The following is a 26,616-nucleotide window of genomic DNA, read 5'->3' as shown; positions in this document are numbered from 1 at the left end:
GGGGACGATTTGGACCGAAATCGACGATACAAAAGTTAGTTTCCAAGCTTTATTTGTATCTTGGTTCTTATAATAGCCAATATTTAGAGTATTTTAAACAGATAGACAGAATATAGCGTTATACCTGCAGTTGTTAAAACAGGATTACAGTTGAAAACTATATTTAGCTTTGATTTTTTTTAAATTAAGCGTGGTCGCTACTCCTAGCAGACAAACAAGCCATTTTATGTTTAATTATTCAAATAAAGTACTTTATTAGAGTCCAGTTGATATTTACTATGCCCTCAATTACAAACTTAACTGGGAGTCAAAAATAGCTTAATCAGTTTTATTATATATGAATGACGTGATCATAATATTAACTACCTTTGATGCAGTAGTAAACCTTACCATCAAGCATTATATACATACTTACATGATATTATAATTCTAATAATACTGATCTGCAAATTATTTTTCTCCAAAATTTTGTAACAAACTTGTTTACATTACTCTTAAAGTAATAGAAAACCGAACAGGGAATTATTATTGCTATTTTATAAAAGTTGTTACATTTAAAGTGCGTAAATATTAAATGCTTACAACAACTGTCGTTACCCTGCCATGCAAGGGTAAATAAGTTACATTCATTCATTTATTTTCACAGGCTTTCAAGTTCATTGACCTCCCAGATTTTGACAACACTTTCTCTGCCTACCAGAGACAACAGGTTTGTACATACCACCCCATCCATCAAAATGCTTGTCCATAAAATTTGCATGGGGTTGTCATCTTACACCCAACCTACAGGCTGTCAATTCTGTCGGTTAATTTTCAGACATGGCTTAATAATTGAAGCTATTACCAATATTTGCTGATATAAAGTGGGGCCAAGTGGGTCCATTGGATTAGAAGCATTTTTTCGCGAAAGTTTCAATCGCCTTTAAATTGCATTAATTTCAAAAGTGAATTAAGCCCTGTTGAGTGTTCTAGTCATTTGAGGCTATAAATATTTTATGTTAAGTCTTATGCCACTGCAGCTGTATTTAAGCATCCTGTTAATGCAACATATTCCTTTGAGCCTAATACCCATGTTGTTTGTGCTTAGCAACTATTTGCAATAGCAAGCAAACATTTAACAAGCTCATTTTTAGTGGTCTGCCTCCTTTTATAACTGCCATGTTTCAGTTAGATATTCTTACTCCTCTTTTATAAAGTTATTTACAAACATAAGGTGTGTCCTTGAACAGGCCCTTAGCAAAAATTGCTCTAACCCAGTGCGTCCTTATGGGTTGTTTAAATTGCCAGTTATTCACCATAAAGTTACATATGCAGTAACTTGTAAGCGAGCACGAGGTGTATGAAACAGAACACCCATGTTATAACGACTATTGTTGCTCCAACACATGAGGGTTAATAAAAACATTCTCTTATTATTACATAAAGTAGTGTATTGTTAGTTATTATGCATCAGCATGGCCTTGGTGGCTGTATTATATATGGACTGCGCTTTATGCTGCATCCAAATTAGTGTAATTTTATCTAGTTCTGTTTAATTTTGGAGTAAAAAAAGCAATAAATGCAAACTTAAATAACATTTTTTTAACCATAAAATTGTGTAATTTATTGGCCATTTTACTACTTTTCAAAATTTATTCCAATTCCGTTTAATTTTTATGGTTAAGTAAGAAATAAATGCGAACTTAAATAGTGAGTTTATATTTTTCAGTAAAAGTGTCATTTATTGCCTTTTTTTTCCAGTAAAAAAAACTAAATTGCAATTATAACTTGGAACAGCAACTTACCAATTTTTTACTTGAAACAATTTTTGTCAAAGTCAAGCATTTTTTTCCAAGTAAAAAAGTTGGTAAATTGCAATTATAACTTCGCGTTGGTTTGGTGCTTAACGCAATCAACACTAACATTGCTTCACTAACCACTTTGCTGTTTTATTGCATGTCTCACATACATAGGAAGCTGTGCCTGTTATGCCTAAGGTGAGATTTGATGCAAAAAATACACTGGAAAGTTTTAAAATGATATTTCAAAAAAAACAATTTTTGCAAACTTTTTGTTTGAAATAAAATAAAGGCATTTTTTGTAGGGGTAAATTTTTTTGGGAAAATAGTTTTTTTTTGTTACTTTCCAGGGTATTTTTGTTAAATAATTATTCATTGTGTGCCAATTATACATTCACCTATAAACAATATATTTAGACTTTGATGGTTTTTGAAACTAATTCTTACCCGCTTGGTTTGTAATAAAACTTAACCAACTGTTTATAAACAGTGAATTGTAACATTTAATCAACTGAATACAGAAATGCTAATAAAGTAAACAAAACATTTTTTAAAATAACACATAATTTATATTTGAAAATCTTATCTTTTTGTGTATATAAATATCAATTTACTATCATATTCTTTATAGGTAAGGTCCTACAGGGCTGCATGCCAGGGCCTATATGATATAGGACATAGTTTAGTTTTCTTATTCCAGTATGGAAATTATTTCAAAAATCCTAATCTTTGGTGGCTTTAAATCCCAATTTCCAATCCTATTCTGTATAGCTAGGGTCCTACAGACTTACAGGGTGGCATACCAGACCCCTTGGGATATGGCATACACCATACAGAACAGAGCTGGTGTATTACCAAATAAAATCTTAATAAAAACTTCTTAAGTTTTTTCTTTTGCAAATTTTTAAATAAAATCTTCCGGATGCAGAAATATGGCTCGCAGGAAGATTTATCAATCAAGAAAGTGAAGGAGTTGTCAGTAATAGATGGGAGAAGAGCACAGAACTGCACCATCCTTCTTAGTCGGTTAAAACTAACTGATGAAGAAATTAGAAAAGCTGTGCTCAGTTGTGATAAGGTGATAATATTGTTTTTAATGCTTGATTTTACTAATTGTTTTTAATGCTTGATTTACTAAATACTATTAAATTCTATAAAAAAGTAGATAAAATACTTCAACTACTAAATACTTATAATATATAAATATTTACTTAAAATATAAAAAATATTTCTAAATAATTCCTCTGATGCCTATTTACCCATTAAGTTAATTAAGTTATGCAAACGTTTTTGTTTTACAATTCGGTATGTAACTGTATTTTTTTCCCTATATACCAAATTTTTGTTTTATTGTTACTAATTTTACTAATTTTTGGTCTTTAAAAATGTGTTTATATTCTGGTTAAAGGTGTGGAATATTAATTACCCAAACTGGATAGTTAAAATTTAAAAATGTGAATATTACTTTTACCCAATTAGTCGAATAAAAGTTTTGTTTAATTCTACAGAGCGAGGACTTGCAAAAAGACATGCTTGAGCAACTGATTAAATTTATCCCAACTAAAGAAGAGACAGACATGCTGAACGAGCATAAAGCAGATATGGGGAAGATGGCGCGTGCCGATAAGTTCCTCTGCCAGATGAGTCAGTAAGTTGAACAAACAGTTTGTGGTTTCGTCCCATATTTGCACAAAGTCTCGACCATTAGATTGTTTTTTTATCAGGAAATTGGAAACTTTAAACTTAGTTGATTTACTTAAGTGATATTGTTATCTTTATGTCCATTACTCATGAACCTTTTTTTTTATTCAAATGCACGAAAAGGTGTGATATTTATTTAATGAGTACTAGTTGAATTTAAGGAGACTGTCTTTACTGTTTATTTTATCACAGATGAAACTCTAGTTTTTTGTGGCTGAAAATTAATTTGATATGTATGTATAGGATGAGGGAAGAATTATAAAACTGTATCATCACGACTCCCATAAACCGTTGTTAGTTGTTTAAAACTTGATCAAGATATTTGGATATTATGTGCTAAAGGTGTCATATCTTCCCCCACACTACTATATTTATTTTGGAGTAATAGGCCAACCATGACTGCAATAGTAACTTACTCATATCCAACATAATTTTCCCACAGGATCCATCATTATGAACAAAGATTACACGCCGTGTTCTACAAGAAAAAGTTCCACGAGCGTTTATCGGAAATTCAACCAAAAGTAGAAGGTATGTTGACATTTTGTGTATTATGTTGGGCTTTTACTGTACATGGGTGAGTCCTACAGAGTGAGACTACTGAAGCCTGGAATTTAGGCCGAAACAAGCCTAATACCACAGAAAAAAACATTAGAGGTAGCTAGCGCGCTGCCTCTTATTTCAGAGGTTATGGGTTCTAGGCTCAATCTTGTTTTCATTGCGGTTTGTAGGCGTATGTGTCTTTGGTCAAGACATTTAATAGCAATTGCTTCTACCCAGTGGTTCCTTATAAGTTGTCCAAAATTTTAGCTATACATTAAGAAAGAAAAAATGTAAAAAAACATATTTTATAATGTGTTATAACGATTGCTGTTGCCCTGATACACGAGGATAAATAAATTTCATTCATCCAAAACACACACTTAAGAAACCTCTTTATTTAATAGCCATACTCAAATCCTCGAAACAAATTGGGAGCAGCAAGCGCCTACGAAAGGTTCTAGAAATGATCTTAGCCATGGGAAACTACATGAATAAGGGACAGAGAGGAAACGCATATGGTTTCAAACTTCAAAGTTTAAGCAAAATGACCGACACCAAGTCTAGTGCTAACAGGTTCGTAAAAATGTTCCTTTTTTGCTTTGCTGACATGATTTCCTAAAAAATTCGGCAAGACTTCTTTTTTTTTACCAGGCATAATGTAAATAATTTTTCTAACATTCGGCAAGACTTTATATCCCAAAATGGCTGACGAAATTAGGGAAAAAAATAAAAAAGAAGGGATTGACTATTGTTGTATTATAGAAATGTAACATTGATGCATTTTCTGATTGAAATGTTGGAGAAAAACTCACCAGATATTGTTAACCTTCCTGAAGATCTCAAGGAAATTGAAATCGCTGCTAGAGTAAAGTAAGCTGGATTGATATATCTTTAATTTTGGAAATTAAAAAACATAAAAAAAATTGTGTTTTAATGCAACTTTAAGCTAGATTTTTTAATATGTCTAGTTTTGAAAACTATAAAAACCCTTAAAAATTTTTTTTTTTTTACTTTTTTTTAATTTTTGTGTTTTCATATTTTCCATGTTATAACTATATTTTTACCATTTGCTTAACTTTAATATGTTATATTTCAGTCTTGGTGAACTAGAAAAAGAAATTGGCGTTTTAAGACTTGGTTTAAAAAACTTAAAAACTGAGCTTGACATTCAAAAGAAACGTGTTGAATCCGGTCAGACATTACCAGAAGACCAGTTTGTTCCAGTTATGACCGACTTTGTTACCGTGGCGTCCGTCACTTTCCAAGAACTTGAGGAACAACTCAGTGAAGCAAAGACGAAGGTTATTTTTGCTTGTTTATAAAACAATAATGGTATATATTTTTTGTTTATAATAGTTTTTTACCTAAAAAGATAAGTAAAAAATAAGAATTTTAGGGTTATTTCTTGGAGAATTTACTTTTGAAAGTTATGTTTTGTGATCTGTTGGGCTTTTTAACATAGTAGAATTTACAAATGATGTCGTGATTATGATAATTTATAGGTTTTTTTTAAACGGGCAAATTTCGTCTTAAATGTAATAAATAATAATAATGAAATAATTAATATTTTTTTGCTTGCAGTTCAACAGAGTTGTTGAGTTATTTGGAGAAGACCCGAAAAAGCTTCAACCGGATGCTTTCTTTCGCATCTTCACCGAATTTCTGGACTCTTTCAATGCAGCGAGGAAAGATAACATTGCTGCGAGGAAGAAGAAAGATGAGGAGATGAAAAGAAAACAAAAGGAGTTGGAGGTGTGTAGGAGCAAATTACAAATATTTAATGTTGAACTTGTTAAAAAAGAGAAAACTTTATATGAATTCTATGTAGAATTTTCTTTTTTAGGGCAACAGTCAAAACCGAGAGTTTAGCAATTTTACACAAAGAACTACATATATTATTTACACAAAGAACTACATATATTGAAAACTGTTTTCTTCATAGCGTGATGCTGATCGTAAAAAGCGCAAAGGAGGTTCGCGTAAGAAGAGCGAAGATCAAAGAGGAGAATTTGACGATCTCGTGTCCGCTCTTAGATCCGGGGAGGTCTTTGAAAAAGACGTTTCAAAATTCCAGAAGCGTAACCGGGGGAAACGGCCTCCGAGCAGCCTAGATGACAGGGAAAGGGTTGTGTCAAAAATCACGACAAATATTTAACCTGGACACCCAGGTACCTCCTGTTCTGCAGCAGAGCCAGTCTTAATGGGCGAGATATGGGTTTGGCAAGTGCCGGCAGCAGCGTAGGTAATTCTGCACTAAAAAGGTGTACAAGATTGAGGCAGGAGCTCTGGAAGCACCTCATTTCTACTTGTACTTGCATGAATCGGAAATTGCTATCGTCCCATGCTTTATGCAAAACATAAGAGGTCTCGGTACAGAAACATACATTGCAACTTTTGAATTCCAGCGCATAAATTTCAATCAGATTATTTTATTTCTAACCGAGAACCACCTTTTCCAACCCTATAAGCCAAGGTTTTTACTGCATTTTTGTTCCTTAACCTTTTAAGCAATGTGAACTAATATTTTAGTAATCTGTTCTTTCCAGAATTGACGTGTCTTTCTTACGCCTAAGTATTAAGCATTCGTTTGTATCTTTTAAAAGTGAAAAACGCCTATTTTAGCAAAACAGAAAAAGCTGAAAAACCTGCAGCTTTCGCGCAATCTATACTGCTCTGTTTTAAGTAATTTCACATTTAATCTACATAAGTTCTTTTTAAAGTGATCTTAGTATACCCAGCATCATATTTATAAAGGAACCAAACCACTCCCATAATCTGCCAGCTGTAGTGTACATCTGGCTTCTTTGTCGATTTTCTTTTTATCTTGTTACGTTCCCGGAGTTCTTGTTGCCATGACGCAAATAAATAGGCAACTGAATGAAGATGCAGAAATACTTTCCTTTCTAAATGCTTACTTCTGGTGTTGTGGCTCAGTGGTCAGGCACTGGCATTGTAAACTAAGGATACCAGGTTCAATGCTCGATAATGATAGTAGCAGTATAATACCATTAACGACGCATTTGGGCAACTGTCCATTGCTCCAATTCAGTGGTCACTAACTGGTTTTAGCATCATGGCTGTTTGAGCAATTGGCCAACTCTGGTCCCATTGTGTGCCATGCTGTAAGAATTTACCCATATAGAATTGAACTATATTGGTTGGTATGTAGAGTTTACAGTTATCACTGTGTACCACTTTTATATACTACGCGATAATATGAAATTGGACTGTAAGCAAAGGTAAATTCAACTTGTCGTGTATATGTGCCCGCTATGAATGTTAGCGTGTTCAGTACTCACAAGCTTTGTTTCAAATAATGCCTGTAATGATAAAATGTGGAAAAACCTAACTTTTCGGATGATCAAGAACAGTGAAACAAAGCTGATGTTATGTACAGTACTACAAGAAAAAAACTATTTGGGCCGTCATTTGCAAAAAAGAAGTGGAAGGACTGGTTTCCTGAATTCACTGGTTGTGCCATTATGAAGGCTGTAGTTATTTGCATTATTATATGTATATCTTTTTAGGGGTGGGGTTCTTGTTAAGGACCTGGGATTAGGCCAAGTTTTGCCCATTACCCCAATATCTATCTATAGATCCACAACAAATCCAACCATTAAGACACTGGCTAGCTGCATTATAATATGTATATATAGATCAACAGGAAAATTATTATTGTTAAGAGAAACATTTTACTATAAGATTTTCCACAAAGGTGGCAACAGAAAAACAACTGTGTTCAGAAAAGAGAAGCACATGGCACAGTAACCATACGCATGGCATGTCTTGTGAGCCAAATACAGATCACAATTAAAGTTCATATAAATATAAAATATGACAGCTGACTAGTTAGAAAATAAAATCACTGTTTGGCATAATTTTTAGGAACACGTAAGTTTGCAGAGCGCATTTTTTTCGGAGGAAAGAATGGCATTCCCCTTCTACCGTAACGTGGATCCGGCATATGATCATCTACAGTCATAATTCTCGCATGTTCTGGTATTGCCTGGTTTTCATCAGTTTTGTCCAGTTTGAAATAGAAACCGCAGTCACACACTTGCGTGGATCCTTCGTTTAGAAAGAACCACTTTATGGTTGGTTCGTCTGCTCCACAATTACAACCAACAATGCATTTGTTAGTTGCTGATGCAACCAGAACTGGATTGTCTTTTGTTAATCCCTTTTTATCTTCCGGTTTGGATTCAGCAGCAGAATCAGAAGTGCTTATATTTTCTGCTGTTGCTTCATTTAATTTGGTTGAATTAAAGTGAAATGATTTTGCTTGAAATTGGGAATGTATTTGTGCGTATCTTGCAAAGCCAGTTCTCAAGCAGTTAACCAACCTCACAGACATTTTGTACAAGTGAAGCTAGAATATCAATGTACCTAATTAAAAAAAATGTTTATAACGGAGTAATGGAGTTTTTGGAGTATAGCGTTTGTCACTTTGTCAGTATGTATAGGCGTACATTACGTACCACCTTCCTTGCCAAAAGATAACACAATCATCTGCGCTAATTTAACCTACAGGTAATAATTATATTAACGCGAAAAAATATGATAAATCTTAAACCAAAACACATCAGAATGCGAAACACATTTAATTATTGGAATTTAGGATTTCTATAGTTTACGCATGAACGACCTGTAGTGTTCCCAGTTTACTATTGATGAAATATTTTTTCTTTTTATGTTTAGCGGGGCGTTGGGGTAATAAAGTTTAATTGCGTAATGGTATAGCGACAAAGGCGAAGTTTTTTTGAGATGTAAGTTGCGGGTGGTACTGCTCACAGTATTTAATACATAAAACAGTCGTTTAGATTTGTTAAAAGTTATAAGTTACATTCGTTCATTCAATACAAAATGAAGACTCGATCAGATCCCATTCGGTTCGCATTCGGTACGGAAGCGATTTACGTTATTGTCATGGCGTGATTTACTCATTCGTTGATAAATTTCGTGGTAAATAGGAAACGAGCTCAGTTCGTCTACAGTTCCCGATTGTCATTTGTATTTTTTAAGCTGATTCGACTAGCATAGTTTAATGGGGAATGGGGTGGCAAAGATTGTATATACAGTCTTTATATATTCTGAATCTAAATATTATTTTACGGTCCAACCCTTTGAATTTCGCGATTGTGTATGACCATACAGGTGTGGTTAGTGTCCTAGCTCAACGATGATATGTAAGTGTACTGTGTAGGTATATTATTAATGCTTGTTTATTTTATTACTTTTAAAGCAGTGCAAATTTTACAGTTGTTTTACTTAATAATTTAAATTATAAACTTGACTATGCCTTGTTTACTTGCAACCAATTTTCCCATTGTACCTGATGACAAACAGATCAAAACAGAAGAATTTTTAGAAGCTTGTTCAAAGATCCCATCTATCTTTGACTTGCTTGGAGGAAAAGTTTTTTATCCGGTAAAAAATGATGTAGTTGGAAACATCAAGAAGATACAAGATCGGTTTCTTCAAAATCCGATAAAATTTGCGACGTTAAATCAAATAATTGAGGAAGAAAAGTTGGAAACGGACAAAGCTTTGAAGGCAAAAGATGGCGGAGGAATTGCCACTAATGCTCTTATGTGGCTGAAACGAGGACTTCTCTTCATTATTCTCTTCATGGAGCATCTGCTGAAGAAAGATTATGGGGAAGATATGGAGAGTTTAAAAGAGTGTGCAAAGCTGGCTTATAAAGACTCCCTGCAGAGTTACCATGGATGGATTGTGCAAAAACTTGTTCAAGCCGCCACAAGCGCTTGCCCGTATCGTTCTGACTTCCTGAAAAAGTTCTCAGAAGGAGAAGGATTATCAGTAGATGAGGTGCTTGTACGTTTGGAGGAATACATTGTAAACTTCAGAGCAAATGTGGATGTCATATATGATTTGTTTGAGACCACTGGTGCCGAAAAAACCCACAAAGTTTAGGGTTTTGTGGAAAATCCTATACTGGACCAAAGCTTTATATGGTACTGGATAAAGGCGCTAATAGTTAGTGTAATCAAATGTAGATTAGTAAATGGTTCGTATTTAAATGAGTTTTTTTCTTAGATAATTTTTGATTTCGTAAGAAATAATGTATTCTAAAATCTTGTAGTTCCTTTTCTTTCTACTTCCTAAGTTATTTCCTATTTCATGTAGTCCTACTATTACTGCTATCTTGCTTTCTAATCACATTTCTAATACAGGCTTATTATTGTTATAATATAAATATGATTAAGTAATTTTATGATAATAACTAGCCTAAGCCAAGATATTACCATCGTAAAATATTGAAGCTATTTCTTTTTATCCTATTGCTGGCTAATTATACTTTTGATATTTCATTACTAAATCTGTTGAAATAACACACAACTGTGCACATGGCCACAATTCAAAAATTAATGAAGCTAAAAATGTGCCTTTCAGTTTTTCTAGCTATGTAAGGGAAAAATCCACTTCATATAATGCAAATTAAAATTGGCCATTTAAGATGAATGCACTGCTGCCTTTCACCATAAATGACCAAACCATTTTTCTTTTCAAATATCATTGAATTTATGTGTGGGTTGAGAAATCATTTCTGTGTCGTTTCCTAATTCCCGTGGTTGTGCACTTAAGTAATTCCTTGTTTTTATGCAATACCAATTTTCACAGCACCACGTACCGTGACGTCACCAGCGTCTGACACGTCATCGCTATTAACAGGTAACGTCCGGTCGGAATGAATGATTAACCTATGATGACGTCATCGGCCGTTTGGTTTCAGTAATCTGATGCCCTTTTCCCCGGCAAAAATCATGCCTCTGAGCAATCGCGGAAGCCAGAATCACTTTATTTGTAATACAGCTAAATGAAGCTCAAAAACATGTTTTTCTTGGCTTAATTATTATACAGTTATTTTCTCTGCGGTAAGATGGATAGTTAAATACCACCCGGTCTACGATACAAATCGCCAAATTTTCGTAATCGTTTTTAAGAGTTATTGTGCGGTGGGGTATTAAGATGGATACCGTTAGAATAAAAATCCTCGAATTTCGTAACCGGGTGTTTAGCAACAAACAAAGTTATTTTTGGAGTCATGAGAACACGATTATAAAAGGGTGGAGACCATGGGACAACTATTTATTCCATTTTCTTGTCCTATGTAATAGTAACGTGCTCGTTACTCAAACATGACATCAAACCGTAGTCTGACCTGATATTTCTGTAAACCCCAATCGTAGATGAGCTAGACTACTTCACCGTACAATATAATATCACCATTGAACCAAAAGCGTCGGTGTTATTCTGATGTATATACACTATACATCATGCACTTTGCCAAAACATAGGAGTCAGAATTACCTCATTTGTATTGCAGAGCACTTGATAAGAAATTAACGTAAAGGAATTATAAAGACAATTTATCGCGTTTTGAATATAAACACGTCATTATTCTATGACACGGACAAAAACTGAAGCGACAGTCGTCATGGCTTGCTTAGGACACGACTGTCACAATAATCTGGTTGTATTGCAGGCTAAAGACGTAATTGTCATTAAAAACGCGTAAAATTGCATCGTATTTTTATTGGTATGTATGTCTTAAGAATCTTACAATACGAATATTGTAATATGACAACAACATTATGCATTTTACGTAACATTTCACTCGTATAAATACACCTCAACAACATAAACAAATCACTTTGTTTTAAGCATCAAATCTTGAACGGTAACCTATCCTAGCTCGATTGAAGATTGGGATATACAGAAATATGAGATCCGATGGCGATTCTCTGTATTTGAGTAACGGGCATGCTTTAATGGCGAGACTGCACAACCTCACAACCAGGATAAAGGAGCGAGGTGACCGGATAAAAACGGATTTGTCAGAACTTGATTTGCACACGCAGAATGCTAGAGTGCTTCTTTACTCTGCTCTTGAAGAAGGCCAGGCGATAAAAGAAGAAATAGATCGCCTCGGAAGGGAGCTTCGTCGCCATCGCGACGAACGGAGAGACTTTATAAGAAGAATGACTGAAAACGAAGACTGAACAACCTTTTTTTACCCTTTTATATAAATAATCGGTACACTTGAATTAAGGCTGATGAGAAATATACTTAGAAAATGTACTAATATGCAATCAAGAGTTAGAATACACTAAAGCTCATTAAGATCATAGAGTTTTTATTTCTTCTATACAATTCATAGCACACAAACTCGACACAACTTATAACGAGTGTGTGCGAACGTAATAAGTGCGCTTTTTTACTTACAGCTATCAGCAAGAGCGGAATAATAAATATAGGCACAAAAAGTATGTAGTATAGGTGGGGGAAGATAGGTCATCATTTTATTCCTTTCGACCCATTTGGTAGTAAACAAAGAACGTTCAAATAATTACAAAAACGTATCCTCACGACTCCTATATAGACCGTTGTTAATTGCATATAAAACACGATCGGGATATTTGAATATTATGTGCTTAAGCGTTTTATTATCTGGTTTTGATGATATGGTTATTATAGTGCTATAACCGCGGGATAATGAGTGGTAAACTTATTCGTTCGTTACGATTAATTAATAATACCTTTCTCGTATTCAGCAGGTGAAATTTAGTTCTGCTTATAACAGTCACATATATACGCCGTGTGGTAGCGGTTTAAGTTAGATATAGCAGGTAGAGTTATAAGCTGGTATCAAGGCCTACAGCAAGCTACATGTATTTTCTGTAGCGATTTTATATATTTTTTATGCTCGGACTCGAGGCGTTAAATCGCTGTACACATGTATAAAGTATTGTGGGGTATAAAAGAGGATGTCGTTAGTACCTTAAAGCTATATTTCTTAATCGTGTGAACAATTGACAACATTTTTTGAGACGCGGAGCTACGGTTATATAATTCTGGGATACCTTTCGCCACAATATCCAAATATTATCTCGATCGTATTTTAAACATTTAACAAGGGTCTATTGGAGTCGTGGGGATACAGTTTTATATTTCTTTGAATGTTCTTTGTTTACTACACAATGAGACGAGAAAATAGAATGAAAAATTGTCCCATCTTCCCACCCAAGACACGAACATTGCTCCAGTTTACCCTCACGATGTAATCGTCGCGTAGGCTATATAGCAAATACTCAGAAGGGCGTAAACTGGCCACAACCAAACAAGTTTGACCCTCACAGACACTTAGATTCTGCGAAGAAATTTATCTCCTCGAGCAAAATTGTGCCTTTTTCGGTCGGTGCACGTTATTATTGTATGGGGCGGGAAACTGCTCAAACCGAAATTTTTGTATTTGTCGTCGCTCTTTTACAGAAATTTAAAATAACTCGTGATCCGACTTTGAAATGGCCAATTCACATGGAAGATGGTATACAATCTGCATTGTGTTGTCCCAGTCGGTATAAGATAATCCTGAACTAGAGACGCATAATAAATATTTATTTAAAACTTTCAATCTTTTTCGTGGCGTAATAATAAAACGTTTTCGTGACAAAAATAGTGTTTAAAAGTTTAATATTGGGTGTAAGGCATTGAATTTATAAACTTATGGAAGAGTTACATGGGCTTGTTGTCAACCAGGGGATAATCGTCTTGGCAGTGACTCAGATGTGTACTGATCATTGTTTTAACTCGTTTGTGACCAAAATGCACATGTTAAAAGGTCTAAAGTGTGATGCACCCGCCGCTAGCACAGCGGTCACAGGTTCAAGGCTCGTCGCTCTTGTCAAAAACATGGCAACTCGTAAGCGGACAAGGTGCATGAAACAGAACACCTGTGTAATAACAACCGTTGTTGACCTTCCACGTGAGGGTAAATAAGTTACATTCTTTCTTGTTTCGGAATTCATTATGCTAATATACTGTTTCTATAAGTAGTAAAACTTTGTTGTTGTTGCCATGGTTCGTTGCGCGCACATGTGACGTTTACCACATTATTTCGTCATTTTAGGTCGGTGATGACGTCAGGAAGGAGATGACGTATTCGTATCGAGCTATGACTGATAGATGATGAAATATGGTGAGATAGTTTTGCTCTGTTGTATATATACGCAAAGAAAAACTAGTTCGAATCATTGATAGTGGTAAATGTAGAGCTAGTACAAATGTTGTATGCTTATATATACAGTAAAGTCCGTCAGTAATATACTTAATGTTTAATTTCCATATGTCATATCGTATCCATATGCTTTATTGATCGTAGTATAAAATGTAGGTGAATAATATGTAGTTTATGCTTAAAATTTTTTAGTTAAACTGCAGCTTTTCTGCAACCTAGTCTATATTAGAGTATTACTGTAAATGATCTAGGCAGGCAGTTTTTTTTACGCCTTGACAAAAAATCAAGAGTGTTTAAAATTTAAATTAGATATATATATTTTAACTTTATTTATATAGACTACCGTATATATATATTGTATTAGCTATTTTGATTTTAAATGCACTAATTCTTTAATTTTTTTATTTTAAACTTTTAGATATTAAGGCCGCTGCAATGGCCTCTGTTTTAACTGTGGTAGGCGACTATTTAAACATATGGAGTATAGTTTTAGGTGGATCTGCTCTCATCTTTTACATGTGGAGCAGAAAAGGCAATCTTCCACCTGGACCAAGAGGATATCCTATTCTTGGTGCCATGCCATACCTGGTAGTGCACCCAGAAAAAGTGATAACAAAATGGAGCCGAGAAATTTATGGTCCAATTTTATCAGTCCCACTGCTGAACCGTACCATTATTTACCTGAATACATATGAAGCTATAACTGAGGCTTTCTCAAAGCAAGGCCTGAAGCTGGCAGGGCGACCATATATGTTTCTATTTCAACAAATCTCATCGGATCTAGGCATTACTATGAAAACATACAGCGAACATTTTAAGGTCCAACGTCAATTCGGAATGAGGTCTTTAAAACCAAGTCGCATAGAAAGCTTGGTGATCCAGGAAAGCAGATACTTTATAGATCAGCTGCATGATCAAGTTGGTAAGGTCTACGACATGAAAACAGATGTTTACAACTTTACTGCGAACATCATTTGCAGTGTTGTGCTTGGGAAAAGATTCGATTACGATGACCCTGCATTTAAACTAATCCTCGAATCTTCAGAAAAGGCTTTAGGTGAACCAGAAGATGCTAATTTGATGATGGCCATGATCCTGATACCACAGTTGAGATTTCTTCCACCCTTTCATGGCGCAAACCAACGTTTTCTTCAAAACCAGCATCGAATTTTACGAATGTTGCTGGGGATAATTGAAGAACACCAGAAGAATTTTGATCCAAATAATGTAGAGGATTTTATTGATGCTTATATATACGAGCAGAAATTTGGCATTGGAAAAAACACAAAGCTCTTTGAAAACGACCAACTCAAGGTTTATGTTCGTGATTTATTCATTGCTGGGGTTGAAACTACAAGTAACACAATCCAGTGGTCAATCCTTGCCCTGCTGTATAACCCAAAGTACATGGACTTGATGTATAATGAAGTTTATGAAGCTCTGGGTAGTGATGGTGTACCGTGCATGAAAGATCGTGAAAAGATGCCGGTAACATGCGCCTTCATACAAGAAATAATGAGATTCCGTACCCTAACCCCAGGAGCTGCACCCCATAGTGCAATGGAGGACATCAAACTAAACGGGTACGACATTCCTTCGGGTACTATGGTTGTAGCAAACCTGTGGGCCTTGCATAATGACCCAGACACCTGGCCAGAGCCAGAAAAGTTCAATCCTCATAGGCATATTGATTCAGATGGGAAATTCATCCACTCACCTAAAATTCTCCCGTTTTCAATCGGACCACGTTACTGCATGGGAGAAGGAATTGCCAAAGCAGAAATCTTTATTTTTCTCACCTCTCTTCTGCAGAAATTCACAGTTTCTCGTGATCCAAATGCAGTCTACCCTGAAGAAATTGAACAAGGAATTGTATCTGCTATGTCTTGCCCTCATAGATACAACATTATTCTAACTGCTCGTTAATTTACAATAAAAAAATCATTGAAAAATTGTTCATGCACCTTTGAAGATCAAGGTTTATATTCTATTCTAATATAACTGTTGTTATATATTCTATTCTAATATAACTGTTGTGAAGTATTAACTTTAATACATCTGTAAACATTCTTGTTTACCCAATATCAATTAATGTAGAATTTATACTAATGATTGTGTTTATTTTTTAATGACATATTCACATATATATCTCATTTGACCACCTGTCTCGTGTAATATATTTTTAGCCACTAAATCTGAGCATTACCCACATTTTTTGTATCTCTATATGCATCATTATTCCTTTTGCTGTTACAGGCCTAATGTGTACAAATGTAATGATCTTATTTAAAAAAAGTAAATATTAAGTAGCTACCTATGTTAGGATTTGAAAAAGTGCATTTTATTTTACCAATGAAAATGTGGTAGCTTTAACAATGGATTTATACATTCCTCATTCATTTTTAATGTTTTAACTTCCAGACAGCCAGTTTATTAAAGAAATGTTTTAATTTTTTCTTTAGTATAAAGTGTCAGTGTTAAAGCAGTACAAGGGGTGTTTTAAAGTTCGCTTGATTTCTCGCAATCTGACATAAAATATATCTATGTTACCTATTGTAAATAAATCACCTCACAATGTTATATTCTTTTCCGCCAAATTTAGAGTATAGTGGACACAAGCCAGCCCAGCCCATCCCCAAAATATGCTAATTATAAACACGTGCACCGAATCTGGGATGTTATGTTAGTGTAGGCACGCCTATTCTGGAAATTTCTACATTGCATTAATCACAATCGGTAAACATAATGACAAATGGCCAATAACTTAGGTTTGTTACACAAGAATACGATTCTAACTATGCTGCCTACTGTGAAACATAAAAAGTATGGTGTCTTCGGTATATAATTATGAACACTAATTCCAATTTATGAAATGAAATTTATAACATTATCATGCTTGTGTTTTCAAACTTTTGTTTTCTTTCTAATGGTCTGGCCTTCTGATCGTACTTACTATTTTTACAGCATGTAGAATAAACCTTAGGCATGATTTGTACAGTGTTTAATTTAAGGTCAAGGGTTAAATAGTGAGGTTTAAAACCGTTCCTTAAACTTCTGTTTACCTCAAGCATGAATTGTGCAACTGCAAATATATTATGTGTAAGTATGATTTTATTTGAAGTTTTGGTGACTGACAGTAACATTACATGATTTTAAAATAAACAAGTACGTCTAGTGAAATACTGAACGGTATTGGCTATTGCCTACACCCTGCAAAACACTGCAGTAAGGAAGGGATGTTAACAAAATAAGTAAAAATGATATGTTTTAATTCCAATCCTCAGAAAGTTTTTAAATTTTTTATTATAAATGTAGCAAGCAATAGATTAGGGATAGGGCAAGAACTTTTATAAATGAATACTTTGAATACTGCTGTTGCTAAAATAAGTATGTTTACATATTGTATTTGCTACAGATTGCAAAGCACCGATCACTGTGTCATGTGTCTTTTATATCAGCAATGTTTCAAGTTCCCGTTGCAACCTATAAAAAAAGGACTCGAAAACAGATTCTGGATGTGGTAGGATAGTTAAAAATGTAATGTAGGGTTAATGTAACTGAATTTAGTTGTATATTGCTGGCACTCGTCTGGTGTTGTGGCACTGTGTTTAGCGCGTCTGCCTCAGACCCAGAGGTGGTAGGTTCAAGACTCGTTTCCGCTATGATTGTTGGCGTATGTATTCTTAAGCAAAACCGGGTTGTTTAAATTATCAGCCATACAGTTACATACATGGTAACTCTGGCACGAGGTGTATGAAACAAAACATCCATTTTATAACGACTTTGGTTTCCGGCCAGCTGATGACAAAACAAGTTAAAAAAACATTCAAAAATATCATTTGATTTTTTAACCATTCATTCATTCAGATGATCCAAAGGCAAAAACGAATTAACAGAAAAGTTGCACCTGTGATTGAGATTGATAAACAACTCACAATAAACCAAATTGCCAAAGTAACTGACAAGCCAAAAGGTGGGTATTCATATAAAACTTAAAAATACTTGTCTTTTACCTGGAGTATGTGCCATTGTTTTAAATCTGACTAAAAAGCACAGAGTACATTAAAGTGTTTAGCTGAAAAATTGGCATAAAAAATTACTGGTTTAAATGGTATAACAAATGGAATAATTGTGTATGATGATATTAGTTTGTGAACATAATTATCTGGCAGAAAGAATTTAATTTTCCATTTTTTATTTCAGATTACGTTCTTGATGCGTTGTATTTAGTAAACCCAAAATATGAAGTAAAAAGTCACAATAGAGGTAACTTAAAAAGACTGACGATGCCATTTAGGCGATACATATATCTTTTAATATACAATTGGTTGACTTTATTTTTGTCTGTTTTCTTAGCACCAGGTCCTTAGAGGTAACTTAATTTTTGTTTTTTAAATGAAATTTTTTGCAAACATTATTTAATTTTTTTGTTTTTTAAATGTACTTGCATATATGGACTCTTTACACCTTGGGGTCGATAAGAATAAATCAGTTTTGCCGTCCCCTAATAAATTAAAAAAAGTTCCCTGCTGTTACAAGTTATACCACTCTATAGAAATGCTGGAATCTTCAATAGTGTCAGCAGTAATAACCAAGCTTGGTTACCGATATAAACACAAGCAGCCGAAAAAAGTAACCAACACAGAAGATAAGAATGCTTACCCAAGGTATAGTTCACGTTGTTGTTCAATTCTTTAAATGGTAAATGAGCACTGTAGTATAGTTTGTATAGCAGGTTCAGTATTGTTTAGCCTCTAGCCCAGAGTTTAAGGGTTCGAGCCTCGGTCCAGTCACCATTTTAAGTGTATGTGCCCTTGGGCAAACGAGACTTGCTCTAACCCAGTTGACCTTTTTTCGTTGTTTAATTTGTCAGTAATACAATAAAATAAAGAAAGCCAAAATGCTATTCACAAAGTTACATATATATAAATATGTGATAACTTATAAGTGGGAACCTGTACGGATAAATAATTTACAATTATTCATAATCGTTTCTCAGTAAATGTGTAACACTGTATTAACAGAAGTACCATTGCTAGATATGGTCAAAATTTTAATACAAAAGAAAAAAAACATTATGTCATTTCAGGGATTTTAAAACTGATGAAAGTAAAAACATGAAACAGCGATCACCAGTAATCACGATCATGGGTCATGTTGATCACGGGAAAACGACACTCCTGGATAAACTGAGGAAAACTACAGTGGCAGCTGGTGAAGCTGGTGGTATCACACAAAGGATTGGAGCATTTGAAGGTGCAGGTTTTATATGGAGTGCTAACTCAAAAGTATTATGTACAGTGGCACAGTCAGGGGGAGGAGTTTTCTGCTCGCCCCCACCCCCGCTTTAAAAAAAAATGACAAAAAAAATTTTTTTTTTAAACTTTTTTCAAACTTGTTCTTTTTTTTCTGCGTTAGTGAATCTAGACATATTTGTTTTAAAATGAATTAATAAATTTGCTCTACAGTTGTATTGGAAAACGGGCAAACCTTGACATTCCTGGACACCCCTGGTCATGCTGCTTTCTCTTCCATGAGGCAGAGGGGAGCAAACGTAATGTTTATGTTTATTTACAAATATTATTTATGTGTAACTTAACTCTAACTGTAGATAGGGCAAAAGCTATATTCTGTATTGTTTCATAAAGCTGGAAAAACAATTATCTATATATATGCTATAAATAGGAATTTAGAATTGTTTATATAAAATATACAAAACCAAACAGTGTCACAGAAATGAATTACAACTTAAACAATGTAGAATAAACTTTTGTCTCGCCAAAAATGCCATGGTAACATAAGAAAAAGGCTTTTTAACTATCGAACACTGTAAAAAATTTTTTATTTATTTTGTTACCCTGCACTAATCGTTATTATATTCTCTATTTTTTTACCCTGCGTTGCTGGTTTTTCTATATTTTCTTACCCTGCACTGACTATTTCAGCTCACAGACATAGTAGTGCTTGTAGTAGCTGCTGATGATGGAGTTATGGAACAAACAGTTGAATCGATCAATATGGCTCGCAATGCAAATGTTCCAGTCATTGTAGCTGTCAATAAATGTGATGTAAAATCTGCTAATCCAGTGAGTTATTTAAAAAATACTTGGAGATTTTTAGAAATTTCTTTAATTTAATCATTTTTTCCTACATATGTAACTTTGTTACTGATTTTTTGAGAGAATTTTTCAGTGTGTGGCTGAAGATTTAGACAACCCAAAAAGGAAATTGCCGTTTGGTGTCTTGCCCACACACAATGCTAGCAGCCTCCAACCTTGCCTAACCCCTAACCCATTTCTTATGGGCAAGATGCAGGCACACAAAACCACTGTGCAACTGCCCAAGATAACTAAGCCATAAAAATCAAAGTGACTTATACCCTACAGCACAAAAAAATTATCAATTGTTTTTTTCTTTGCAGACAGAAGTCTTACTTGAGCTAGCTGAGGTTGGTTTACAAGCTGAGGAAGTAGGAGGTGACATACAAACTGTTGAGATCTCAGCAAAAACTGGAACAGGTTTGAAACATCAGTTGACACAATAAGATTAATTAAAGTATAAATGTTGTTGTTATTACTATCATACAGCGTTTCTCTTGATTTTGTTTGTATTAATGTGTTTGAATCTGAATAGGTCTGTAGAAAGAGATCATTGCCTTAATAAATGTAAATTATTTATCCTTGCATGGCAAGCCACAACAGTTGTTACAACATTCTCTTCTTTTTTATACTCGCCTAGGAAATCACCCATATGTAATTATACGGGTGATAACACTTTTGTGTTTTTTATTTCCCTTTTTTACACCCCTTCTTCTTGCCCTTTGCAGTATAAGTTACGACCCCATTTAAACAATAATTTTGCAGTAACGTTTAAAGCCATATTTTAGCATTATGTTGTTCCAGGTTTACAAGATCTGATAGAATGCATTTTAGTACAAGCTGATGTGTTGGAACTTACTACAGACCGTACCTCGGCTGTGGAAGGTGTTATTGTGGAGTCGCGACTTGAGAAATATTTAGGAAGTGTCGCAAGCGCTGTTGTTCAACATGGTACTTTAAAAAAAGGAGATGTACGTGAGATTTAAACATAACTGTATTATATATATGTCCTTTTAAAAATTTAGTTTTTTTTTTAAGAAGGCATTTTTTGCAGCAAATATGTCATTAACACATGGTGTCCTGTTTCATACACCTTCTGCTTGCATTACAGTTATTACACTATGTTCGTTTTTTGGCAGAGAAATTATTATCTTTTTTCAATGTATGACTGATGAATTATACAACCCATTCTATACGGTTGAGGTTCTTGGCCAGGATTTAGAATTTACCAGATTAAGTCTATTACAACTTATACAACTCTTCATGGAATAAAACTTTCGTTTTTTTAGCACCTTGTTGCTGGTACCTCCTATGCAAAAGTGAAGCAACTATTTGATGAAAATGGTCGAGTGATCAAAACAGCGACAGCGAGCATGCCTGTTGACATCGCTGGGTGGAAGACACTGCCTCCAAGTGGTGAAGTATTACTGCAAGTTCCAACTGAAGTAAGTTTTCCATGTTTGAACAAAGTTACATATGTGGTAACTCGTATGTTGGCATGAGGTTTATGAAACAGAACACCTGTGCTATACAAAACTGTTGTTTTTCGGCTAAACATGCTTTTCTAACTTCGAAATATGTTTAATATGTTGTAAAAGAATGTGAACATTTTGTCAGTCTTCCCAACCTAAAGTCATTCTTACTTTTAACTCATTTTTTATCCTCTTTAAGGACAGAGCAAAAGAAGTTGTGGAATGGAGAAAAAGGCTGCAACAAGAAGAGAAAAATCTGGAAGACTTTGAGCAAATATCTCAACACAGGCAGGAAGTTAGAAGGTAAGAGTGGAATACCAATTATTGAACACAAGTGTCTTCTTATTAGATATGTTTTTGATATTGACTGTGTTGTGATTATGTCCGGCTCAGTGACAGCTGCTCTAGCCCAGAGGTTTCAAGTAAGACTTGATGCTGCTACCATTTGTGGGTGTATGTGACCTTTGGTAAGATTTAATGGCAATTGCTTCAGTGGTCACCAATAGGTTGCCCAAATTGTTGGTTGTACATTGAAAATTATCTTATAGTTGGTAGGTGCCTGCATTGTAACCCAAGGATACCAGGTTTGTTACTGATATACGTTTCCTTTGGCAAGCCAATTACCAGAAAATGCTCTAACCCAAATGAGTTGTAGCATCAAGGTAACAGGCCAACACTTGCCTAAATGGCAGGTCGTATGGCAAGCCACACTGTAAGTCCCCACCCATGTAGAATAGAATACAATAGCATTTGTTGTGTAACAGATTGTAGTGGTCAAATTATCTTGTTAAGCAGAATGTACAACAATGCAAGAAAAAAGTTTGCACACAAGTGGTATTTAAGGAGGAAATTTCTTGGGGAAGAAACTGCTGAACTTATCAAAAGAAAAAGTGGTGTGCCAGAATTGAACATCATATTAAAAGGTTGGAAATTTTGTTGAATTAATTAATTACATTTATTTGTTCTGGTGTGGCGGGGCAATGACAGCCGTTAAAACATTTTGTTTCATGTGGTTTGTTTTACACCTAGAAATTGTTTAGGAGTTACTAAAGATGTAACTTTGTGGGTAACTTAGGATCTGGTGCTATAAAAACAAAACGGACAAAAATCCAGTCAACCAAATAAAATAACACCTGTTTGAAAATTTAATTCTGGTTTTACTAAGGTTTAAATGAAACATTTATTTGCTTAATCTTTAGCCAGCAGTTGAGGTTTGCCATGTTAAAAATAGACATGACATTATCTATGTTTGAACAAGGCACAACTGAAAGTTTGTTGAAATAGTTTGTTTACTTCCTCGTGACTCAATTATCACACACAAGTACTATGTGTTTAATCAACATTGCAACTTTGCACCATGAGGTAACTCTGGCTTGCAATCCATCTCAACGGACAGGCTTCTAAGTGGAGCCTAACCCATATAGATTAGGATTGTACATCATAAGCAACTGTTACTTTTGAAAGAGTATATAGAGTTAAACTGTGTTTGATGCTCGATACTGATCCGTGCTCCAACCCAGGGGTCCCTTATGGGTTGTTTATATATGTCAGTCATACTCCTCATACATATTAATAAACAAATAATCACCTATAAAGTTACATACATAATAACTCCTTAAGCGAGCACAAGGTTTATAAATCAAAACACCTATGTTATACCAACTGTGGATGTCCTGCCACGCAAGTATAAACAAGTTACATTCATTCATTCATTCATCTATTTGAGTTACCTTGTAACAAAACCATACTAAGCTGATGTATATTCCAGCTGACCTGGATGGTTCCTTGGGTGCAGTGAACGATCTACTGTGTTCATACAACTGTCACGACGTGTGTGAACTACAAGTGGTAACAGAACAAGTGGGAGAAATACGAGAATCAGACATTGAACTTGCTAATACATTAAACGGTAAGTTCTTAATTTAATGAATACAGAGCTTAAAGTTCATTTACTGGAATTATTAAATTTTTTTGGTAGTGACCTATATACTATAGTAAGAATTTTGGCCTTTTTACCAACAAATCAAAATTTGCCTACACCATTTTACTTATTTTGTTTAAAATATTTTATGATACATGTATGTATTATCTTCATTTTAAAATATTACAAGTCAAATCAGTTGGTAGCAGACCTATATACATGTATGCATATGTAAATTATGTGTAGCTTGTTTTTGCCTAAAATGAGCTCAAAAAAATATTTAAAAACATCTTTCAGCTGTTATTGTCACATTCAATGTTTCACCAAGCAAAGAAATAAAGGAACTCGCCGAAAAATCTGATGTTGAAATTCTCAGTTTTAATGTTATTTATCATTTATTTGACGCTTTGGTTAAAGCTATTGAAGAACTACTACCTCCAGTTCTTAAGAATGAACTGCAAGGTAACAACTGAATGATTGTTATTTACTTTATTATTGTATGGCGGGGAAATGGCTGTCCATACTCGTTATAACACGGGTGTTTATACACCTCATGCCAGCTTACGAGTTACCATGTATATTACTTTGTGTGTAATAAACTTAGCACCTGTAATATATAAACTATGTACCCAGCAGTTAAAATAACTTGTTTGTCCTTACGACCTTACATGACAGGGCTAGGATATATGATTTAGCAGCCACACTTTTTATCTAAGGCTTTTTTATTTATTTTATCTTAAGCAGGATATAATGACTGTCGTTTTTCTGTTAACTCAATCTTTTCACTACCTTAGGATGACTATTGTGGTTAATGGGAAAAACAAAAAAATGTTATGTTTTTTTTATACAGTAATATATTTTTTAGGTGATGCGTTAGTTTTGGACACTTTTACAACCTCAGAAAATAAATCTTCATTAGTAGCTGGTTGTAAGGTGAAACAAGGCAACATTATAATGAAGGATTCTCATGTTTGTCAGTTAATTCGTGGTAATGAAGTTATACATGAAGGTAAGTAAAGCTAAAACTGTGATACATTTGTGCAGATTAACTACTTTGAAATCATGAAATCATATTTATTGAAATAACATAGCTGTAATAAAATTTATGTAAGAAAATTTTTTTAGCATAACATATATATAAGCCGAAATATAAAACCACTATCGGTATGTTCTCAATTTTTTTTTAAATTCCTTTTTTTTAAACAAATAGGTAAACTTTTGTCGATGTTTCATCAAAAACTTCCTATCACTTCTGCTAATATTGGCCAGCAATGTGGTTTGCTGTTTAAAGGTGACGGTATTCTTCCAGAAAAAGGGGATGTGATAAAATGTTTTAAAACATCTTACGTACCAAACAAGTTAAAATGGAAGCCATCTGGCTTTTGCTAGGCAATTTATTTATTTCTTACTCTACCTATAGTCAATACAAAATCTTGCTGAAACGATGAAACTGTTTGGCACGAAGCTGGTTTTAAGTGGAAGGCCTGGGATAAATATTAACTTTGTATCTCTGTTAGACAGAAGATATACGTTTGAAATTGCTACCATTGTGGTCTTGTGTGTCCTTGAGCAAAACACCTAACAGAGATTGCCCTAACCTAGCGGTTTCTTATCTGTCAAAATGCAACCATACATATAAAGGAGAAAAAAAACTCCTTATAAACCGGAACTCGGTGACTTGTATGAAACACCGAAGTTATAAATACTGGCTGCCCAACGATGCGAGAATAAATAACGTTCATTCTTTCCTAGAAGACATATTCTGTTCACTTAAGAAACATAACGCAACTGCATTTACTAATTTCCCTCAGGGTTCCTTTGGTTTAAATAAGAAACGACGCATAGCAACATTTTCTATTAGTTGTCTATAATCATAAATTTTTATACGACGGAAAATACAAAAACGTTACTAATATATATATATTACCACTTACATACACTAAATGTACGTTACTGCTGCTATCATGTATTTATAAACCGAGAACAGATTTAAGCAGGACATTGAATAAATAATAAATGTTAAATGATGGGTGTATAGAAATGGGGTGATCACAAATGTACATGAAATAAAAGAAACCACAATTGTTTAAATATACAACACTCTTATAAAGGTTGTTCAATACCACCATGAATAACTATGACAAGCATATAAACACAGCTACTCGTTTCTACTGTCCCAATTACGATGAAAGGACCAAAAACAGCCTTACTGTTTCAATTGGAACATTGTTGAATTGAAACAGTGGAAATATTGTTAATTTAAACTAGAACTTTTACAGTAGTACAGCAAACATTAACAAAATAATTTTAAAAATGAAATGTTTTTTACCAAAATTCAATTAGTTTTTTAAAATCACAATTTTTTCGGCACCACATTTTTTTCTATGGCATTACAGCTAGTACAACAATTTACACACAACTTTTCAAGTGACATTCTCTGAATTAACAGAGGATAAATTAGCATGAGAAATGGGTGAAGCAGAAAGCCTAAGCTGTTGTGACGGAATTATGAAATTGCTGTTATGAAAAATGCTCCATTTCTATTGCCACTTAATTATCAAGAGAACAACAACACTTACAGCCAACGTTTTCGAAGGGCTATTTTGCAGGTGCTACTTCCTGCACTATTTGGCTGCCAGCGCTGCAGGTCCAACTAGCAGTTAGTGTTTCAATATCTGCCACCTAGGTTCTGTGCAGCAGAACTAGCAGCTGCACCGGCAGCGTTTGCTGCTGCAGTTTGTACTCCTGGATTCTTCATAACATCACTAGCAAACTCCTGTTGTGCCTTTTCAAAGCTCGCCCCAGTTGATCTGTACACTGAATGAACCTGTGAAACAAAAATAAGCACCTTAGTCATGCTCCACACAATATATGGTGCCCATGTCAGCCTAACTTTTGAATACGGGTGATATTGTATGTTTTGGCCCCAGATTTACAAAATAACAGCTTTACCCTTGCCCATTAGTGACTCTATACAGACAAGGAAAGCAAAAGTATGTTCCACAATGTTTAATGAGGTTTCCTATGCTTGGCAACAGTGGGCAAAACTGCATTCATAATATAA

At 34.4% G+C, this 26,616-nt stretch overlaps 5 protein-coding genes across 8 annotated transcripts in view; 4 read left to right on the top strand and 1 right to left on the bottom strand.

Annotated features, from left to right (window-relative positions):
• LOC100184055 (disheveled-associated activator of morphogenesis 2) overlaps positions 1-6,904 on the top strand; it is a 25,459-nt gene extending 18,555 nt beyond the window's left edge. For 2 of the 4 annotated variants that reach the window (XM_026836284.1, XM_026836285.1), the window contains 10 exons: positions 647-709; positions 1,953-1,976; positions 2,707-2,856; positions 3,287-3,426; positions 3,922-4,010; positions 4,427-4,595; positions 4,785-4,892; positions 5,119-5,323; positions 5,604-5,774; positions 5,965-6,672. In XM_026836284.1, coding sequence (XP_026692085.1) covers positions 647-709; positions 1,953-1,976; positions 2,707-2,856; positions 3,287-3,426; positions 3,922-4,010; positions 4,427-4,595; positions 4,785-4,892; positions 5,119-5,323; positions 5,604-5,774; positions 5,965-6,177 — 1,332 coding nt within the window. In that variant the 3' untranslated portion in view covers positions 6,178-6,672. Of the gene's footprint in view, positions 1-646; positions 710-1,952; positions 1,977-2,706; positions 2,857-3,286; positions 3,427-3,921; positions 4,011-4,426; positions 4,596-4,784; positions 4,893-5,118; positions 5,324-5,603; positions 5,775-5,964 lie in introns of all 4 variants that reach the window. The other 2 variants (XM_009861759.3, XM_026836283.1) reach the window with 2 other exon arrangements.
• Positions 6,905-7,170: 266 nt separating this feature from the next.
• Positions 7,171-8,557, bottom strand: LOC104266137. The gene has a single exon (XM_009861689.3). It carries the CDS (start codon positions 8,374-8,376, stop codon positions 7,885-7,887), a length of 492 nt encoding a protein of 163 aa, XP_009859991.1. The 5' UTR covers positions 8,377-8,557; the 3' UTR covers positions 7,171-7,884.
• Positions 8,558-9,242: 685 nt separating this feature from the next.
• LOC100186437 (glycolipid transfer protein) lies at positions 9,243-11,293 on the top strand. Its single transcript, XM_002127494.5, has one exon. The coding sequence runs from the start codon at positions 9,318-9,320 to the stop codon at positions 9,954-9,956; it is 639 nt and encodes a 212-aa protein (XP_002127530.1). The 5' UTR covers positions 9,243-9,317; the 3' UTR covers positions 9,957-11,293.
• A 2,640-nt stretch (positions 11,294-13,933) lies between these two features.
• LOC100184869 (cytochrome P450 2C42-like) lies at positions 13,934-17,025 on the top strand. The gene is made up of 2 exons (XM_018813664.2): positions 13,934-14,022; positions 14,480-17,025. The coding sequence occupies exons 1-2, from the start codon at positions 14,010-14,012 to the stop codon at positions 15,985-15,987; spliced, it is 1,521 nt and encodes a 506-aa protein (XP_018669209.2). The 5' UTR covers positions 13,934-14,009; the 3' UTR covers positions 15,988-17,025.
• LOC100176223 (translation initiation factor IF-2, mitochondrial) lies at positions 17,024-25,122 on the top strand. Its single transcript, XM_002127282.4, has 17 exons — positions 17,024-17,160; positions 17,477-17,581; positions 17,929-18,034; positions 18,265-18,327; positions 18,617-18,728; positions 19,151-19,317; positions 19,530-19,615; positions 20,007-20,147; positions 20,483-20,579; positions 20,964-21,130; positions 21,449-21,604; positions 21,831-21,934; positions 22,427-22,554; positions 23,400-23,540; positions 23,850-24,014; positions 24,418-24,561; positions 24,763-25,122. The coding sequence occupies exons 1-17, from the start codon at positions 17,131-17,133 to the stop codon at positions 24,939-24,941; spliced, it is 2,091 nt and encodes a 696-aa protein (XP_002127318.1). The 5' UTR covers positions 17,024-17,130; the 3' UTR covers positions 24,942-25,122.
• Positions 25,123-26,616: the final 1,494 nt, after the last annotated feature.

This window comes from Ciona intestinalis, chromosome 10 (genome assembly GCF_000224145.3).
Source record: "Ciona intestinalis chromosome 10, KH, whole genome shotgun sequence".
Lineage (NCBI taxonomy): Eukaryota > Metazoa > Chordata > Ascidiacea > Phlebobranchia > Cionidae > Ciona > Ciona intestinalis.
The sequence above is the reverse complement of the archived record's forward strand: the minus strand, read 5'-3'. Positions and strand labels throughout refer to the sequence as shown.

Excerpts from the sequence above, each read along its gene's own strand:
- LOC104266137 (XM_009861689.3), bottom strand. The coding sequence starts at position 8,376 with ATGTCTGTGAGGTTGGTTAACTGCTTGAGAACTGGCTTTGCAAGATAC.
- LOC100186437 (XM_002127494.5), top strand. The coding sequence starts at position 9,318 with ATGCCTTGTTTACTTGCAACCAATTTTCCCATTGTACCTGATGACAAA.
- LOC100176223 (XM_002127282.4), top strand. The coding sequence starts at position 17,131 with ATGAATTGTGCAACTGCAAATATATTATGT. Across the intron at positions 18,035-18,264 it reads AGTAACTGACAAGCCAAAAG|ATTACGTTCTTGATGCGTTG; the intron begins GTGGGTATTCAT and ends TTTTTATTTCAG. Across the intron at positions 21,131-21,448 it reads GTACTTTAAAAAAAGGAGAT|CACCTTGTTGCTGGTACCTC; the intron begins GTACGTGAGATT and ends TCGTTTTTTTAG.